We start from the raw sequence: 12,256 nt of genomic DNA, 5'->3' as shown, positions 1-12,256 counted from the left end.
TCTAAGGATTGCATTTTATCTATAGCAATGTTTTCATATCTCTTTCAGTTTCTTTGCAACATCACTGTAGGACAGACCAGGGTGTTCTACTTTGGTTATAATTTTTTTGAAAGAATAGCTGGAACAACAAAAAAATCCAAAGGCCTCTTGCATGCATTGGGATTCTTGAACTTCATTTTGTTTCATTTTTAGGAGGGGTATAGGTTTTCATTTCTCTTTCATAATGGGCCTTGTCCAAGCCTTTGCTATGGTATATTTTCATATTTTCTCTTTCTGTGGCAAATATCTTTTTTATGTCTTCAAGAATTTAAAAAGCCCTAAGAGCTGTGTACTTTTCCTTGCTGCTCCCAGCAAGTTTGCACAAATAATGTCTGTTAGAGCGTTCATCTTCATGCTTCTTCGTACTTCCTTTGCCCATCCATGTTTAGTTGTTTTTTGCTCAGCAAAGCACAGACTTGCCATTGCTTGTCCAGCTCCCACTTGCCCCAGTGTTGTCTTTAAGGAGCTGAGTGTTCTACAATGGTTCTTGAATGTCTTAATGATTTTCTCATTACAAGATTTTGCCTTTTAGTTCATCCTGAGGAAGATTATATTTCCAATAGATTGTTAGTATGCACATTTTAATTTCGGATTTATACAGTTCAATATTTTAGGATAAATTTATAGTGGAAATGTGTTTTTTCATATTTTGGGTTTCATTGGTTGAAATGATGGGACATATCTCCTCACAATGGTAGCAAGGATTTCTAGTTGTGAATTAGGGATTTGATAAATATGGGATACTTTGGAAAAGGGATGATGTAGTGAAGAATTCTGGCTGATAATAGACTTTGAGGAATATATGCCTTGGGATAATTACTTAAAGATGCTGACTGGTACTGTCTTCTATATCCCAATTTGTCCTCTGTATCCTATAGCTTTTGCAATGGAGAAATTTTTCCTAAAATATATTTCTCAATATATTCTTTCAGTTTCACTTCATTTCTGAAGACAGAGGAGGTTTTTTTTTTTGTTTTTTTTTTTTAATTATTTTTTTTAATAATCTTATTTAGTTGATTAGGGAACAAAGGGTCAAGGGCTACAGGGTGAAAGTGGGTAATACCATTGTTTCCACACCAATATCATTTTTCCCTGTATCTGGGGTCAGGGAAAAAAACAAAGGGAAAAGCCCCACCGAACCTCCCACCCATCCCAGATCCCCAATGGGAGGCAAGCTCTGAGGGTCCTGCTCATACAGTTTTGATAGTTCATCAGTTCTGGATTGCTGCCAATCTCTCAGTTCCAATAGCAATGAAGTCTATTCAGAATCCACTGGCTGACAGTCTCTTCATGGTTGGGGTTCTAAGATCAGCAGTTCAGTTGGAGGGATCTCCAAAGAAACTTCGTCTGAGATGATCCCAGACCTGATTCTTGCGCGAGTTTGCTAGTACAGAGTCCGACACCATCCGTCACACCAATCAGCTTATGCTCATGCTGGTCGTTGGGATTGCTGGGTTTGTTCTGTTTCCAGCCCTGTCTTCCTCGTGAACCAGCGGGTGTTGTAGTCCAGCTTGATCCTGCCCACTTCATACTCGGTCCTCACGCAAACCAGTTGGAGCTGCAGCCTGGTTGGGGCGACTCCCCATAACCGCAACCAGTTCTGCCCCCTACCCTGGTTCCCTTGCTTGCCAGTACGCACTGCAGGCTTGTCAAGTCTGTCCCACATCCTGTTTAGCTCTCGCACATGTCGATGGGCCTTGAAGCCCAGCTCAACCCAACCAACCTACTATCCAGCTCACACACCTACTGGCAGGTGCCCTTCTGTACAGCCACCCCTGACCCTGTCCTGGTGTTCGTGCTGTCCAATGAGAGTGGTAGCCCCGAAGGAGGTGCCCACTATTTCCCTTCTAGGCCACACTCACTCCCAGATTATGCACTCTCCAGGTAGTTCTGGCATTTGACTTGACAGAATTAGCTCCCAGTGCCAGCCTCTGCCAGCTAGTACTACGGCTAGCCCAACCAACCCTCACCCACTCTAGTTTTTGCTTGTACCAGTTGGAACAGTCAGCCCACCGTGGCCCTTCCCTTATCTAGTCCACAAGAGGCCCACAGGTGTTACAGCCCTTCCTATTCTGATCTGCCCCCAGCCCGACTCACGCTTTCCAATGGAAGTAGTTGTCCAGCAGGGGAGCCCATGTTCCCCTGTCAGCTTTGCCTCCTCCCCCTGATTATCACATGTGCTGTTTGGGCACTGCAACCACATCTGGTACGGCTCATCTCACCTTGGCATTCCTTATTGTGTACTAGTATGTGTCACAACCGAACCTGGCTCGACCCACACTCTGCTCTGGCACTTGGACTCACCAGCAGGTGATGTGAACAGGTTCAGCCTGGTCTGCCCCCAATCCATGCCATGTGTATACCAGTGGGATAATTTCCATAGCCTATTCTGGGCTGTTTCCTATTGTGTTTCTTGCGCTTACCTGCAGGGACTGTGTCCTGCCAGAGGAGTTGCCCAGGCTCCTCCATCAGAAACTCTCCCAGTGCCAGGTTTCGAGCATATCAGGGGGTCCATGACCCAGGCCTGTTCAGTTCACCTCCTGTCCTAGCAGGAACAGTGGTGTTTCTTGACTGTTCTTCAACCCAATCTGGTTCTTATTGTTGGGTGTTTCAACCCAGCCATGGGTCTCCCATAACCCCATACAGCTTACACATGGTTCAGTAAGGGCTGAGACCTAGCCTAGTCTGTCATACATTTCCCCTGGTCCTGCACAGCACCAGATGGTGTTGGAGTGTGGCCTGGCTTGGTGCTTCCATTCCCAGTCCACACTTGTGCCAAGTGGGATTATACTCGTATCCTGATCGGAACGCAGCCCCAATTCCAGCCCATGCGCTCATTGGTAAAAAACTCAACCCAGATAGAGTATCTCCTTAGCTGCCCAACCGGGCCTATTCCCAGCCTTAGATCTCGTGAAGGCCAGTGGTTGCTCTGATTCAACTTGGCAGAGCCCCTCACTTATCCTGTCCCCTTAGATGCTGTGGCTTAGCATCCCTGTCTTACGCAGATCAGTAGGTGCAAGGACCTACTTGGCATGACCTGTGCTCCAACCTGATTTCTGTTGTTTCTTGTGAGTTAAGGTTAGCTCAGCCCTGCCCATTCTGTCCCCTTCCAGTGGCAGCACGGCCCACCCCACATCCTGTTAAAGGATGCACTTTCAGGTACTGCTGCCTTGACCTGCCCTGACTGTTTTGGGTTCCTGCACCCATGTGTGATGGCAGGTGGCATGGTCACATCTAGCTTAGTCCATCCCAACCCTAGATTGCGAGCTAACCAGGGGATCTTGTATTTCCACAGGGTTGGGCCCACACAACCCCATAGAGTCTACCCCCAGACCAAGTTCTCTCGCATGCTGGATAGAGTCTTGACCCTGCCAAATGTGACCACTCCACCACTCCACCAAACAGTTGGGTAATGGTACCCATCACTGCCAAAGAGGCCCCCATCCATAGCATTGGTGTGGGCTGGTGTGTGATGATAAGTGATGTTCTAGGCTAATAGACCATTTCTGTATTCCTAATTGGGCCGGTGTATCTGTGTAACCAAAATTATCTCCCGGGTACTTCCCTCCAAACCACCAGGTCTCAGTCCCCACGCATGCCTTAAGCTTCCATGACCCTGTCACTGGGAATCACCCAAGATTCGCTACTCACCTACACTAAAATTGGACTTAGTCATGGGTGTCCCCAGGCAGCAAACATATCTTAAAAAACCCCAGAGTTTGCCGCTGGGCGGCCAGCAGGCAAAGCCTGGCAGCAATGGTGCACTGGTCACCCTGGGTGAGGCTGAGGACTCGTTTACTGCCTTCCAGCAGTGTCTTTGGTGTGAGCCCCCAGCATTGGGTCCGACCCGGCAGGGGCACCCCCCACAGCCGCCACACCGCGGGGAGCGGCACTTGCCCCCAAACCCAAGGCCCGAACCGACAGAGGAGTTTTGACATTCTATCTATAGACATGTTATTTTAGTAATGAATAATTTATTCCAAATAGAATATTTTCATCTCTTGCCCAAAGGTTAAAGGAAACTCATGAACTCTGGAGTGGTAAATCTATCATTTCCATTACTCTTTTATTTGGAAACATTTTCATAGTTTCTGTTTATTTTTATTTTGCTAAGGAATTAGCAATTTCTTTGACTTTGCAACAAATTTAAATTATTCTTTTAATCTCTTCTGGGTTTGTGGTTACACTATTCTGTCATTCTAAATCTCATTTTTGGCCCTTCTAGTTTTTCATTTAATCTGATTTTATGTAGTTTATGGATTTTTGTTTTTCAAGACCCATCTTTTGGGGATTGGCATGGAACATGGCAGGTAAACCACCTCTTAGGTTACTTATATCCTGTGTTGAAGTGTCTGGATTTGAGTCCTGACTCTGCTTCTGACTCCAGTTTCCTGCCAGTGCATACCATGAAAGATATGTGATAACCCAGCTAAGCTCCCTGCTACCCATAAATTGAATTCTGGGTTCCTAGTTTCTTTGTCCTGGTCCAGCTTTTTGGGGGGAAATAAACAACGAAATGGAACATGCATGACCAGTAACCCCTTGCCCACCTCTCATTCTTTCTTTTAAAAAAACATAAATAAATAAATAAAACTTAAAAAAAACTCTTTTTACTGTTTTGGCCTTTTATTTCATCTTTTATCTTAATTCCTTCTTTTCAGTTTCTCTTGACTTACTGCATTGTTCTCTGTTAAAACTTTCTTGAAAATGAATACTAAGTTCTTCTTTTTTTTATCATCAATAATACCAAAATCATTTAAAGGATGTTTTTCCCTAAATACAAGTTTAGCTGGGTTTCACTGACCTCAGACCAATATTTTCTTCTCTCTATTTTTAAAAGATAATCTTTTAGCCTGGATATCTGAATGTTTCTTAACTGTAAAGTGATTAAATTAGCTTGTTTTGTTTTTTCGTTTTAGATTTTCATATAGTGTTTTAACTTAGTTGGATGATAATGGAAAATGTAATGTATAATACCTCTGCTCTAAAACGCTTATGAAGGTTTTCTTGGTTGCTAAATTCATGACTTATTTTTATATATGTTAGGAGGAAGTTGTATTTCCATAAATTATTAGATGCAATTTGTTATTGTATGATTTTTCTCTGTCTTTTTTGTCCTTCCATTAATTTATTCTTTGTTTCCCAAGTGAAAATGCAAAGACTATATGAATATTATCATATTTTAAAAATAAAACATGGGGTTGGGCTGGTGTTGCAGCTCAGTGTGTTAATCAGCCTGTAATACCAGCAACCCACATGCTTGCAGCAGTTTGAACCCTAGCGTCTCTGCTTCTGATCTGTTTCCCTGCTAATGTGCCTGGAAAAGTGGCACAAGTGGTTGGGCTGCTGCTGCGTATGTGGGAAACCTGGATGAAGTTCCTGGTTCCTGGCTTCAGCCTGACCCAGAGTTGGCTGTTGTAGACATTTTAGAAGTGAATCAGCAGATGGAAGATCTCTCTTTCCCTCTCTGTCACTGTGTCTTTCAAACAATAAATATGTATTTTTTAAAAAAATATAGAAATGTATAGTGATTTCAAGTCATAGTTACACAGTCCTGGTTTGTTTGGTGCTGTTGTTTCATTCCTAAGACCTACAAAAAAGAAAAAATGAGAGGCAGAAAGTAGAGAAAGCTCTTATTCACTGATTTACCCTCACAAACTGGCTTGGAGTTCAATCAGTTCTGTGTGCTTGACAGGGACCCAGCTCTAGCTATGCCCCTGCTGTGACCTCTCAGAGTACGCTGTAGTCAGTGGCCAGAACTGAAAGTCAAACCCAGATACTATGATATGGGATAGGGTATAGATACCCTTATGAGTGTGTGGTGTTTTTGTTTTTGTTTTTGTGTTTTAAGATTTGTTTTTTGTTTTTGTTTTTGTGTTTTAAGATTTTTTTTTTTTTATTTAAAGGCAGAGATATGGGCTGAGGCAGGGGCATCTTCTGTCTGCTGATTCATTCCTTAAATGGCTGCAACAGCCAGTGCTGGCCCAGGGTGAAGGCAGGAGCCGACCCAAGCAGTTAGGTGTTCTTATACTATCCCAGGCACATTAGCAGGGAGCTGGATCAGAAGTAGAGCAGCAAGAACTCTAACTGGTACTCACATCAGATGCTGACACTGTAGTATGGCATCTTAACCCATATGCCGTAACACTGGGTCTCTATTCAGTGTCTTAACTGCTCGACTGCACTCCAGCCATCGTCCCTAGTCTTTGATTTTCATTTGGTTGATGATTGAGAAGTGATAGGAAATATCTCCTTAGAATGGAAACAAAAAGGTTTCCAGATCTTGGAGAATGGGTTTTAGTGAAGAATTTTGGTAATTGACTTTGAAACATTCTCAAATTCTATAAACAGTTATAAAAGATTTTTGTGTTGAAATACAGTGGTCCAAATCTTTTTGTTAGTAAGATGTAGTGAGGATTTTTTTTATAAAGACAAAAATTTAAAATTTCACAGAAATGTTTGTGTTAGTACAGTTAGAATAGCTGGTGAATAGTATTATCTTCATTTGATAAATAGTATATTCTAAAGTAAATGAATAAAAAGCTTGTCTTTTGTACTCTGCAGCCTTTTGTATGACTGCTTTTTTTAAAGATTTATTTATTATATATTGGAAAGTCAGATTTATAGAAAGATCTTCCATCTAATAGTTAACATTCCCCAAGTGGCCACAATTGCTGGAACTGAGCCAATCCAAACCAGGAGCCAGGAGCTCTTCTGGGTCTACCACAGGGTTGCAGGGTCCCAAGGCTTTGGGCTGTCCTCAACTGCTTTTCCAGGCCACAAGAAGGGAGCTGAATGGGAAGCGGGACTGTCGGGATACAAACTGTTACCCATATGGAATCCTGGCATGTGTAAGGTGAGGACCTTAGCTACTAGGCTACTGCACCGAACCCTTATTTCAAAATTATTAGCCAGTTTATTTCTTCTTTTTTTAAAATTATTTATTTTTATTGGAAAGGCAAATATACAGAGAGGAGGAGAGACAGAGAGGAAGATCTTTCGTCTGTTGATTCACTCCCCAAGTGGCCGCAACAGCTGGGGCTGAACCTGTCCAAAGCTAGGAGCCAGGAGCTTCTTCCGGGTCTCCCAAGTGGGTGCAAGGTCCCAAGGCTTTGGGCTGTCCTCGACGACTTTCCCAGCCACGGGCAGTGAACTGGACGGGAAGCGGGGCTGCTGGAATTAGATCTGGTGCCTATATAGGATCCTGGCGCCTGCAAGGCGAGGACTTTAGCTGCTAGACTAATGTGTGGAGCCCACCAGTTTGTTTCTTTAGTTTTATGTTGTGAGGTGATTTTGTTTTCATTGGAGTACAGGAAGCTAGAAATTCTAACTTATGGAACTTCCATTTCCATGTGTACCTTTAATGAATGGTCCTGTTTCTTTTCAAGTATAAATTCTTTTCATATTCTTATTCCTTGAAGCCCAAAGTTGAAATAGAAATCTAGCATCTACAATCTCTTTGGGAGCTTTTTTTGGGGGGATGTTAGTTTGTGTCAGGCTTTATCATGACTTGGGTGTTTTGCCACAGTTAACGTAATTTTTAGGAATTTATATTTACTACACAAAAATAAAATGGGTTTTAAAAATTATAGCTGTCTTTTTGTGGGTTTAAGAAATATTTGTGATTATCAGTATTCTATTTCATCATTGGTGAATTAACCTGGTATTGAGTAATTGGAAATATTGAGTTTTATTTCTTACCCACTTAGTTTAGTTGAAAGTTTTTAGTGACACATTAAGGGTACATTTTGCCAAGAGGATCATATTTCCTCTCTGATAGATGTCACTTTGAAAACACAAAATGATTGGTGCTCATGTTTAAGTTGTTTGTTATCCTTGTGAAGTTCTATAACTACGTATCCAATTTTGTACTGTCTAAAAAGATGAAGAGTGGAAAAGTCAGAGAAACGAGCAGGTACTAGTACTGCAGCAGGAAAACCTCATCCTCTCTTTCCCTGCGATGCCTTTGTAAAGTTAAACTTGTTTTCATGACTTTTTACTTTGAAATTATCAAAATATATACTCAGTTGCTTCTTAATTCAGTATCTGTAAGTATATTTGATAGTACAGTTTAGTTTGAAAACTATTACCACCTAGATTTTATTTTTTAATATGGTACACCAACTGATTTAGTTATTTTTGTTTCAATATCAGACACTTGAGTAGCATAAATTATAATGTAATAATGAAAATGCAACCCTGCAGTATTAAAAGTATTCTATTTACTTACTTTGTTTTATTTTGTGGATTTTTTCTTCAGTTTTGTCAAGGAAACTATTTTCAAGGCAATATGAAATTAATATTCTTTTTCAACTTTTAAAAAATGTGTTGTCTCTTGGCAGCAGATGGCTAACATTGCTTTTTTGCTTCTAATGTCCATTTTTCCAGGAAATGACTCCCATCTGTGGCAGTGAGAGTGCTGACCTTTTAACGTGTGTGCTAGTCACTTTTCTTAACTCAGTGCCAATCTCATGATATTACGCATGATATTACATATACTAGGAATTGTGTGTTGGCCAGATTTTTTTTTTTTTTTTAGTTTGAAGCCATTGGAGATAGAAAGTTGATGTCCTTCTAATGCTATAACTGAATTCTTCCAGGCTGGTTATTGAACGGGGATTGGAGAGTTCTTGGTTTGGACCAGATGGTTAGGTGTGGTCTCTGGGCCAGCAGCATCAGCTTCATCTGGGAACCTGCTACAAGTGCAGATTCTCTGGCCTAACATTAACCCCTTTGATTCCAAAATTCTGACTTCAGGGCCCAGAAGTTTGTGTGTTGTCACACTGACTAAGGAATTCTGTTGCCAATTAAACTCTGAGTATCAATATGGGAAGGTTATCTTCATCTGTTACAAAGAAAGACATAGTATATTATAAAAGTACAGGTGTGCTAATAATGATCAAATCTGGAAAAAGAACTTTATACCCAGAAAATGTTTTATTTAAAAATTCTTTTGTATCATTTCTTTTTTTTTGTAAAGATTTATTTATTTTATTACAAAGTCAGATATACAGAGAGGAGGAGAGACAGAGAGGAAGATCTTCCGTCCGATGATTCACTCCCCAAGTGAGCTGCAACAGCCGGTGCGCTCCGATCCGAAGCTGGGAACCAGGAACCTCTTCCGGGTCTCCCACGTGGGTGCAGAGTCCCAATGCATTGGGCCGTCCTCGACTGCTTTCCCAGGCCACAAGCAAGGAGCTGGATGGGAAGTGGAGCTGCCGGGATTAGAACCGGCGCCCATATGGGATCCCGGGGCTTTCAAGGCGAGGACTTTAGCCACTAGGCCACGCCGCCGGGCCCTGTATCATTTCTTAATAATATTGTACTGGGCAAGATGCTTAGCATCTCTGAATCTCAGTTTCTTTACTTTTTAAAGATTTCTTTTATTTGGAGCTGATGGTGTGGCTCAGTAGATTAAGCCACGACCTGTGATGCCACATCCAATATAGGTACAGGTTTGAGATCTGGTTACTCCACTTCTGGCAAAGCTTCTTGCTAATACACCTGTGAAGGCAACAGAGGATGGTCCAAAGCCTTGGACTCCTGAACCCATGTGGGAGACCTGCATGAAGCTCCTGTCTTTGGCCCAGTCCAGCCTCAGCCATTATAACCATTGGAGGAATGAGTCAGCAGATGGAAGATCTCTTTGTCTCTCTGTCTTGCTGATTTTGTAAGTTCGCCTTTTCCAAAAAAAGAAAGTTACTGAAAGAGACAGAGATCTGTCCACTAATTCTCCTCTTTACCTTTGTAAGTTCTTGCCCCGGACCCTTGAGACAAAATGTAGATTTATAAGGAAAACATGGAATTTGATTAACATGTATATTTTGTAAGTATACGGAAGACAACTCAGGGGGAAAAAACACTCAACTAGAAGGCTTAAAAACCAGGTTGCATTCCATCTTCAACAAAGAATGCAGTTTTTTAGACAAATGGCACGATAAAGGAAAAGGATCTTGAGTTGGCAGGGGCCACATTTGTGGGAAGGTGAATATATGGAAAAAGTAATGGTAAACGTATTTCTTTGGTCCCATCTACAAGATTCTAAGCTTCTGGGGAGCAATTACTGTATCCTCTTGTAAAGAGGGGAAACAGACACCTTTATAAATGTAATCTGCTTTTTAGGCAAATAATGTTACAGCAGAGAGCTTACCTTGTATCTGCTACCTCTCAACTGCCTTCAGCAAAAATAAATCTTAGTACAAAGGGCATGTTTTGGGGTGCCATTTTCCAGTACCCCTCAACTTTCACTAACAAAGTGTGATAGTGTCTGTTTTCCTACTGTTTAGCTAGCAAAAGTGTGTTATGAGGCTGGCTTTTGTCAGTTATGTGGAAATGATATTTTGGGATACTTGTAGTTTTCTCATGAGTGAAATAGGTATAATTTTATATGATAAAGTTGGATCACTTACTCTGTTTACTTTTCTGTAAAATAGTTATATTGTGTCCATTTTTCTATTGGAATTTGATTTTTCTTCTGTTATTTTTTTGGAGCTCTTTATAATTAAAGATACTGTTTACCACCCCAAAGTGTCATTAACCCTTGACATTGCAAGACCTTAGATGAAGAATGGGCCTCTGAGTTTTTGCTGCTCAGGTTATCTTTATAAAATTACTTTGCTTTTATTTCCTTTCCCTGTCTCTTCCATCCATCCCGGTATCTTTTCTTCTTTTCCCCTAGCCTGAGTTTTTTAATAAGAGGATTTGAAACAGCATGAAGACAATATGTTATTGTATAATGAGAAACTCACTGGGTGAATGTTTTTAAATGACATACATGTGTGACCCTGGTTCATCTGTTTTGAAGGCCATGTTTCTGGTATACTGCGCACTGGAGAAGGAACCTGTGCCAATGACCTTGCCTGCAGCCCTGGTGCCACCATCTAAGAGAAAAACGGTCAGTATGTCAGGCTCTGTGCTGCTGATCCCTCCTTCAGCATCAGCCAAGGAATCTTACCACTCTTTACAACCTGTAGGCATTTTACCTACCAAAGCACCGTTAATACAGGTATAGAATTATCAGTGTTAAAGGATTTTTTTAAAACATAATGCATGGCATTTTAATAGTTGATGACTGATAAGGACAGAAGGAGCAATCAAAAGGATCAAAGATTTAGAGCTCCCTTTGTTTGAGCATGCATCATATTGATGTTCCGGAGCAGACAAATATTAACTGCATTTCTTAGCCTTAGGTCATGTGGATGTTTCATTGATTTTGCCTTGATCACCTGCAGTTGAATTTGGATGTGAAAGATGCTACATGCTAACAAAACACGCTTGCCCTGGCATTATTAATCATTATGTTTGTCCAATCTGTAGCTAACTCTTGATTCTTTGGGATCGAAATGTATAATTCTGGTTTTCCAAGTGCTTTTTCTTCTTCTCCAACCTTTGTCTTGTCATGTTGAGTAAAGAACAATAATATGAGGATATGCAGATCTGCAACTTGGCTATTGTTAAGAATGCTGGATGAAACTAAAACATGAAAATAGAGAATCAGCTGAATATTTTGTTTATTCAGATTCTCTACCTATATTAATGTAGGCTTTCACAGATCAAGAGTTAGCTATCTTTGGGTTTGGTCATTACTTACAAAAAAAGTGAGGATGTGTACCTATAAATACAATCCTAATTGTTCTGTTTTTTTCTCTGTTGTTTTGTCCTCATTACAGCATTGTGAGTGAGACATCACAGAAGTGGTACCGTGTTGTTAGTAGGGAGGAATTTGTGCCAAATATTGTCATGAGTTGAAATAGTGACACTCAGAGTTTGCTTCATTTTGGCAGAAATCGTTTTTTTTTTTTTCTCCTTGTAGTGGGTTGTATCTCCTGTAGAAAAGGCTAAATATGATGAAATCTTCCTTAAAACTGATAAGGATATGGATGGATTTGTGTCTGGATTGGAGGTCCGTGAAATCTTCCTGAAAACAGGTTTACCTTCTACCTTACTAGCCCATATTTGGTAAGACTTTAATTTACAGTGCTTTATTACATTTTTATTTCAGAACTCTGTAGAGAAAAATTTAAATCATAAGAGGTCTTCTTAGTAGTGGACAAAAGTTTGGGAGTTGGATACCTGAAATTTTATAAGATTGACAGTATCTCTTAATTGCTGTTAGAATATTCAAATAAAGCATCTGTTTGTATTTATCAGTTGAATTGAAAGTTTTAAGGCAGAGTCCAAATATCTGAAATTGGAGAAACAGTTATTTAACATTATA

The 12,256-nt window shown here is 40.7% G+C and overlaps 1 protein-coding gene across 2 annotated transcripts in view; it reads left to right on the top strand.

Annotated features, from left to right (window-relative positions):
* Nucleotides 1-12,256, top strand: part of EPS15 (epidermal growth factor receptor pathway substrate 15) — a 154,881-nt gene that overhangs the window by 64,706 nt on the left and 77,919 nt on the right. For both annotated transcript variants that reach the window (XM_004588668.4, XM_058654906.1), the window contains exons 9-10: nucleotides 10,844-10,933; nucleotides 11,852-11,997. In XM_004588668.4, coding sequence (XP_004588725.2) covers nucleotides 10,844-10,933; nucleotides 11,852-11,997 — 236 coding nt within the window. The remainder of the gene's footprint in view (nucleotides 1-10,843; nucleotides 10,934-11,851; nucleotides 11,998-12,256) is intronic.

The sequence above is a fragment of the Ochotona princeps genome, chromosome 2 (assembly GCF_030435755.1).
Source record: "Ochotona princeps isolate mOchPri1 chromosome 2, mOchPri1.hap1, whole genome shotgun sequence".
NCBI lineage: Eukaryota > Metazoa > Chordata > Mammalia > Lagomorpha > Ochotonidae > Ochotona > Ochotona princeps.
The sequence above is the reverse complement of the archived record's forward strand: the minus strand, read 5'-3'. Positions and strand labels throughout refer to the sequence as shown.